This window comes from Trachurus trachurus, assembly GCF_905171665.1.
Source record: "Trachurus trachurus genome assembly, chromosome: 11".
Lineage (NCBI taxonomy): Eukaryota > Metazoa > Chordata > Actinopteri > Carangiformes > Carangidae > Trachurus > Trachurus trachurus.
The window spans coordinates 3,495,860-3,504,200 of NC_139904.1; the positions used below are offsets into that span (position 1 = coordinate 3,495,860).

The 8,341-nt window shown below is 42.4% G+C and overlaps 1 protein-coding gene across 1 annotated transcript; it reads right to left on the reverse strand.

Annotated features, from left to right (window-relative positions):
* Window positions 1–327: 327 nt before the first annotated feature.
* On the reverse strand, window positions 328–6,457 carry tekt2 (tektin 2 (testicular); the record flags this gene model as incomplete). Its single annotated transcript, XM_083982808.1, has 9 exons — window positions 328–526; window positions 1,290–1,369; window positions 1,460–1,603; window positions 1,690–1,797; window positions 2,537–2,651; window positions 2,775–2,918; window positions 4,100–4,305; window positions 6,061–6,186; window positions 6,302–6,457. 9 exons carry the CDS (start codon window positions 6,455–6,457, stop codon window positions 328–330), a joined length of 1,278 nt encoding a protein of 425 aa, XP_083838934.1.
* Window positions 6,458–8,341: the final 1,884 nt, after the last annotated feature.

Genomic DNA, 8,341 nt, shown 5'->3' on the forward strand with positions numbered 1-8,341 from the left:
ATCAAGAATTAAAGTCAGAGGTTGGAAGACGATCAGATACCATCGTAGTTCCGACCATAAACGGCGATTCGGCGGCGTTATTCTCATAACTCGCCACAAAACCGAAAGTAAAGAAAGCTGGTCGGCTCGCCCAGCATTTCCACCACCACTAATAATAACAAAATAATGATAGAGACAAAACTATATATTTATCGAAAATGGGCCAATTAACAAGTGTGGGTAGCGTAGATTCATCCACATTAACGTGAGACTTTTTTATAACCAAATAGAACCTCCTTGTTGTCCCTTTAAGATTGAACACTCGGACGCCATCTTGTCGTCTTCCCGTCACTGAGCGAGCAGCTGCAGGTTGCTCCGCCCACTGGAGTTCATGAGCGGCACCACCAGCGTTTTCCCGGAGCAGGACGCCGGCGGCAGGTGGCTGCGAGTCTTCAGGCTGCGCTGCTCCAGAGACAGAGCTTCCTGCTTCCTGGACAGATCCTGAAGCATCCGGCTGTGATGGAGCTTCATCTTCTGCAGAGAGTGTCTGACCGGAGAGAGAGGAGCTGTTACTGGTCTATTCTGCTGCTGATGCTTCTGCTACAAACACAGACAGGGCCACTCTGCCACTGTGGTGAAATGTGGAAATGTGGAACTGCAGCTTATATTACAGACGTAAAGGCAAGCCCCGCCCCTTTTATACATTTGCTACAAAAGGAAAAGTCTGCAGGTTTCTATGTACAGACAAGTTTTTCTATTGTTTTCCGATTCATATCTGATTCATACGGTGGCTGACAAGGACAAACGCGCCACAAACGGCCAGATGTTGCAAATACAGAAATGATGCAAAACCAAAAACATAGCACAATGCAACAGAAAAAGCATTTTGCTAATTGTTTCTTTCTCATTTGTTTCATGTTGCAGTTCAGTTGCATTTGTGTGTTTTTAGTTTTGCATCATTTCTGTATTTGCAGCATCTGCGGTGCGTTTGGCTGTTGCAAGAATGATATAAAAAATGTTGCATGGTGACATTCAGACCTAGGAATGATGAGCTGATCTACAGCCATCATTGTAATTCATTTTATTCTATTTTTCTTCTTTCTTCTTTTGTTTTGATACATATATTACCTAATTTGTAAAAAGATTTCTTGAAAAAAGGGGTAGACTACATAAGTTTGCTTCTTTGTGCCTCCTTTCATTCAGGAGTTGCATAATTTTTTTTGTGTTAAACTGTTTTTCTTTTCTTAAAAAAAAATGAAATAAATAAATAGACTGAACCTAAAACTAAAAACCTCTTTGTTCAGACTCACTGAGCTTCAGCCAGCTTCTGCTTCAGAGCCGTGATGCTGGTCTCCAGCTGATGGACCTCGGAGACGAGGCCGAGCTGAACCTGCAATCAAACAGGAAACAGAGCGAACCAATCAGCACTCAGCACTCTCAGCTTCTGTTTGAACAAACCGCACACCCGCCGGTCCAGAACCTCGTCTCTGCACAGGTCGACTCCCGGTCGTCCGGTCCGGTTCTCCAGCCGGGTGTGAGCCAGCTTCAGCGAGGCCGTCTTGGCCCGCATGTCGGCATCCAGGCCCTGGATGTCGTTCTCCATCTCCGTCATCTCGTTCTCGGTCTGCGGACGAACACAGTCACAGCTGCAGGTTTTTATCTCCACAAAGACAAAATAAAAAGAGAGAAAAACTCGACCGGGTGTCTCACAGTTTTGATCTGCCACTGCAGCTCGTCGCGGGCCTGCTCCTCGTGGTGGTTCCGCTTACGAAGAGCGAACTCTGTGGCTCGACGCTGCGTCTCCAACTCGTTCTGCAGCTGAGGAACAGAAACTCACAACATCAGTAACACACAACAACACTGGAACTGCTGCAGCATGTTCTCTGACAACCTGCAAGGTTCTCTGCAGTTTGTGTTTCATTCAGTTTAAGTTGTTGTTAGTTGTTGTTATTATTGTTGAGACTATGGAAGTCCTGAGGGGTCATACAGGATCATTTTTAAGAAGATTTTCTGGAAAGCTCCTTTAAACTTTTCCGCATTTTGTCACGTTACAACCACAAATTTAAATATATTTTATTGGGATTGGGTATTGGGTATTTTATTTGTAAAAGAAAATCTTGAACACCATGAATCATTTTCCTTCCACTTAACAATTATGTGCTCTGTCACATAAAATCCCAATAAAATACATTGAAGTTTGTGGTCGTAATGTGACAAAATGTGGAAAAGTTCAAGGGGTATGAATACCATGGAGAAGCCCATGAAGCTGAATCTCATCCAATCTCCTCTTGACGATGCACAGTCATGTTTAATGTTGATTGATCACTGATCAATATGTTCCTGCTCCTCTGATGCTGCTGCACTGAATGATGAATGATCAACAATTAATTATGTTGTTATCTCTAAAAACCAAGTTTCATCTTCTACGCCTGAAATGAAAGTATTTTGACCACTTAGGGCTTCCGTAGGGGGACAATTCTGTAAAAACAAAACTTATATTATTTTTATTATTAGTATAAATATAAATAGATAGGTGTATTATTTACGTCACACCCACCTGGGCTCTGGTGAGACTCATGTCCTCTCTCCTCTGCTGGGACAGCTGCATGGCGTCCTGTGCCCGGGACACGTTGTACTGGCTGAACTGGATCCACTCCTGGGGGGTGGAGGAGCTGCAGCCGGGACAGAGACCGGGATAGAGACAGAAAGAGGGACAGACAGAAACATGGTCAGTGTTTGAGCTGAGGAAGAGACAGTATAGAAGATGGTTAAAAACATGGAGGTGATGTTTTTACCCTGAGGGGACACGGGTGGGATTTGTCTTCAGAGAGATCTGAGCAGACTTTATCGTGAGGGACAGACAGGACATGTCGATGTCCAGAGCGTCCATCTTGTTCTGGAGGTCAGAGGTCAGCTGGTGGCGAGCCTCCTGCAGGACGCTGGAGACGAGACGAAGAAGAGGAGTTCAGAGAGAGAGAGAGAAATCTGTTTTTCTTTTTCTTGTTATGGTCACTGCTGATTGTGATACAGACGGAGGTCCTTTTGTTTCCTATGTTTTTGTTTTATTTTATTGTAGTTGCCTGTGTGTGTTCTTCATTGAATCAGTATTCTGCTTGTATTGGTCTTCTATGGTTCTTCTATGTATTTCTCTTGTGTCTTTTTTACTATTACAACAACCTGCCTGCGGTTGGACCTCAATTAGTCATGGCTATAATCTGGCATATTTAAATGATGTACAGTGCTTTGTTTCTAACAATGGAATGAAGAGCAATTAATGAAGTGGGACTAGTAATCGATCTATTTATTATTTGTGGAAAAGGGGTGGGATTCAATAAGCACAGCTTCTTCTCACTCCTTTTCAAATATGTATGATTATGCTTTTGTGTTTTTTTTTTGGTTCTTCAACTTGTTGATGTTATTTACATATGAAGGAACAAACTGAAATTGTGCCCTATTTTGTTTTACATGTTCGAAATAAATATATATTTAAAAAAAAAAAAAGTCAATTAAAGCAGAAGTGAGTGATCCGGTCGTTTCCGCTAATGCTGCGTTCCAGGCAGGCTTTTGAAACCGTAAATTACAGCTTCAAGTCACAACTTACGACTTTGTAGCGTTCCAGGCAACCCACTCGTGTTTTTCCGACCTGTTTTACCGGTGAAAGTCACTATAACGGCCACTCGTAACTTCTGACCGGTGAACTTGTACCAGATCGAACTGGTACCACTTCACGGTCGGAAAAATACGAGTTTCCTTGAACGCACCATAACAGTCCTCGTCGCTACGTCACCACATTCACGGCGTTCCTTGGCTGCACACACAGCCCTGCATGTCGTTCTCTCTCCTCATTGGATAAAAACTGTAGGATACGATAAATGTTTTCTCTTCGGCTCAGAGCAGAGCAGAGGGACTGAGAGACCCGTGTTTCAGACCAAACACTCTATGTAAGTGATTGCTGTCGGAAGATATAACTATTTAAGACTTATATTAACACAAATATATCACTCACTTCTGCTTTAATATGCACTGTCCCTAATCTAAATAAATAAATAATGAATAAATAAATACAATTTAAAATATAAAAACTTAAAAATCCAGAACAGGAAGTGGTTCAGTGTCTCACCACAGCTGCTCGAAGGCCTTGTCTACGTGCTGCTGCAGAACCTGCTGCACCCGACCGATCAGCTGCACCTCCTTCTTCAGCTGCTCGTCCACCGGGTCCGAGACCAGCTCGGCCCCCCGCCGGCCCTCCCTCAGCGTCACGCACTCGGTGTTGATCTCCAGAGGAAGGACGGTGGCGGCCAGCGCCTGCTCCGTCTGCTCTTTGGACTGAGCCGAGAACACACACACACACAAGTTTACATTTTGGAAAACATTTTTATATATCATAAAACAAAATGACGTTACCATAAGACATTTACAAGTCCTGAAACACCTCTACATTTCAGAAAACAACTTAAAGCAGATATCAGCTTCACGGCCGTTTCGGCTAATGCTGCGTTCAAGGCAGGCTTTTGAAACCGTAAGTTACAGCTTCAAGTCACAACTACGACTTGGTAGCGTTCCAGGTAACCCGTAGCTCGTGTTTTTACCATCCTGTTGTCTGTGAAAGTTCCCTATAACGGCCACTCGTAACTTCCGACCCGTGAACTCGTACCAGATCGAACTGGTATGACTTCACAGGAAGGAAAAACACAAAGTACGAGTTTCTTTGAACGCACCATGAGTTAGCAGCCCCCGCCCTTGTCAGGCATCAATTGGTCCTCGTGCTACGTCACCACATTCACGCGCATCCCTTGGCTGCACACACAGCCCTTCATGCCGTTCTCTCTCCTCATTGGATAACACTTGTATCCCACAAGGAAAATTTTCTCCTCGGGTTACAGCAGAGCAGAGTGACGGAGAGACTCGTGTTTAGGCTGAAATACTTCATGTAAGTGATTGCTGACGGAAAATAGGACTATTTAGGACTTATATTAACAAAAACATTCCACTGATATCTGCTTTAAAGCAGAAGTAAGCGATATATTTGTGTTAATATAAGTCTTAAATAGTTATATCTTCCGACAGCAATCACTTACATAGAGTGTTTGGACCGAAACACGGGTCTGTCAGTCCCTCTGCTCTGCTCTGAGCCGAGGAGAAAACATTTATCGTATCCTACAGTTTTTATCCAATGAGGAGAGAGAACGGCATGAAGGGCTGTGTGTGCAGCCCGGTGCAGCCAAGGGATGCGCCTGAATGTGGTGACGTAGGGACGAGGGCTGTTATGGTGCGTTCAAGGCAACTCGTAACTCGTATTTTTCCGACCTGTGAAGTCGTACCAGTTCGATCTGGTACGAGTTCACGGGTCGGAAGTTATGAGTGGCCGTTACAGTGACTTTCACAGGTAAAACAGGTCGGAGAAACACGAGTGGGTTGCCTGGAACGCTACAAAGTCATAAGTCCTGACTTGAAGCTGTAATTTACGGTTTCAAAAGCCTGCCTGGAACGCAGCATTAGCCAAAACGACCGGATCGCTTACTTCTGCTTTAACAAGACACAAAACACGTTTACAAGTCCTGAAAAAAATGTACAAATGTCATCAACGGGAAAGGGAACGCACCAAATCCAGGGTTAACCCAGAAGTGATAACGAGAGTTGCCGATTTCAGTTGTTGTTGTCGTCAAATGAGTTCATGGTGATGTTTTGCCGTTTTTTTATATTATACAGTAGAGAGAATTACTCCTCTACAAAAACCATATTTGAGCAACCAGATCAGATCACAACGATCGCTGTCCATCGGGTCGCCATGAACTCGATTAGCAACAACAACAACTTGAATTGGTCGCTGCCGTTATCAGTTCTGGGTCGAAATGTTTTGTTTCGTGTCTTATTAAGTTGTTTTCTGAAATGTAAATGTGTTATGGTAATGTACATTTTCTTTTATGATCTGTAAAAATGTTTTCCAAAATACAAATTTGTCTCACATTATGTAATTTTGGTTTGCACCTCCAGATCTCAGGTTAATCCACAAAATACACAGCGTACAGGTGTAGAAGTAAATCTGTGTAATGTGTGAATGTAAAGTATACAGTAAATCACCAGCGTCAGAGCCTCCATCTCTTCATCCACTTTCTGTGCGCAGGTTTCCAACACGTCCCTCCACCGAGAAACATCCAGGACCCGGTCTCTCAGCCTGCGGGAGGTGTCGCTCTCGTCCCAGCTCGTCTGCAAAATAACAGAGACAGAGTTGATGAAGACGACTCAGGTGGCGGATGAAGCTGAAGATGAAGTGTGAAGGTGAGGTGAGAACAGGCCCAGCAGCATCCATCCATCCATCCACCTTGCAGTTGGTCTCGTTGCGTAGCGACCTCCCATCTTGTCGGATCACTCTGGAAACCAGCTGTTCGTGCTGAGCCGTGGCCGACAGCTGCTGGTTGTTGCTGCTCCACTCCGGCACACTGAGGCGAAGGCCGGGCTTGGCGGGAAGTGCAGACATCCTACAGCTGAGGGCGACACGTGAAGGTTTCATCACTGTATTCTTTCAAGCACTGTTATATACAGAGCCTTGCAAAAGTATTCATAACCCATGAACTTTTCCACATTTTTTCCACATTACAACCACAAACTTAAAGGTGTTTTATTTGTGATTTTATGTGATAGACCAACACAAAGTAGCACATCATTGTGAAGTGGAAAGGAAAATGATGCATGGTGTTCAAGATTTATTACAATAAAACACCCAATACCCAATCCAAATAACAATACATTGAAGTTTGTGGTTGTAACGTGACAAAATGTGGAAAAGTTCAAGGGGTATGAATACTTTTGCAAGGCGCTGCATTTCAATGACTTTGTAGTTTCACACCAGCAGAGAAGCTGGAACAGACTCATTTAATAACCTGAGAAACTTTATTTTGAAGGAACAACTGTTGTCAAATCAATATTTTTACCATTTCGGGAATTCACTTCCAAGGCACTTGACAAAGTTCTGCTCTTGTTTGAGATACTGTAAATTAAATTTAGGAGGACCACTTGACAAACCTGGGTTTTTTTTTGTTTCTCCTGCACATTTGCTTTATCTACTGTAGCCTATACTTTGTATGTTTTTTTTGATGTTGTTGTTCCACTTTTTAATATGCTGTTTTATATAGCTTTCATGTGCTAATAAAAATACAAAATACAATACTTAATTTTCCTTTTTAGATATTTTTTACTTGTGTGTCTTATCTTGTGTTATCAATAACATAGACTATACAGTTCATATATATTTAATAAGAGGTTTAGGTGCAGCACTTTAACTTAATGAGCTCTTAAAAGTCTTTGAGGCGTTCAGGGACACAGAACTCCTACAGACATAAAGAACACGGTTCTTGTAACTTGGAAAAAAAGAAGAAGAAAAAAAAGCAGTACATTTACAACCAGTCATAAGAATCACCGTTAACGAAAAAATTGTATTTATCGAAGAAAAGTCGTTACTTAGTCCGTTCTCTAACCGGATTAAACCTGAATAATAAACAAACATCACGACGTTCACTTTAAATCTCATCTCGCATCGATACATTTTTTACTCACCAGTTCTAGAACGTTCGGACAATTCGGTGCCTCGGTGGCGGAGCGTGCAACTCACTGCAGGTTTATCTGACTGGACGGGACCAGGTCTCCCATGGCAACAGAAACTCCGGCCGTCTCCAGGCAACGAAAGAACGGACTGAAACTTCTCTTTAATAATTCAAACTCGGGGGGAACGTTTTATGTCGTCACCGGCCACCGAGAAGGAGCCGTTAAAAGGCCGTTACAGACAGTTAGATAAGATATCTACGGATAAAACAGTTAACATGAAAAACAAAACTTATATCTCTAATTTTTTAAAGTTAGGTTAAGATTTTATCCAATATTGTTAACCTAAGAGAAATTTCTTGAGGTAGTTCCCTCATTCAATCCGTTGTGAAATGTTTGTCTCGCAGTTTTGTCATTTTTCAACATTTTATTTTTTAAATCTCTTTTGCTGAATTGTTATATTTCTTTCATTTTATCATTTTACTTATATTATTACTAACTGATGGACAAACAGTCCTCCCTAGGTGATAAATGAAATAGCCTATCTAATGAAGTTTTGGTAAATTTTCCAGTTTAAAGGGACAACGAGGAGTTTCTATTTGGTTATAAAAAAGTCTCACGTTAATTAATCTACGCTACCCACACTTGTTAATGGGCCCATTTTCGATATATATATCGTTTTGTCTCTATCACTATTTTGTTATTATTAGTGGTGGCGGAAATGCTGGTCGAGCCGACCAGCGTTTCTTTACTTTCGGTTTCGTGGCGAGTCATAACGCAGCCGAATCTCCGTTTATGGTCGGAACTACGACAGTATGTGATC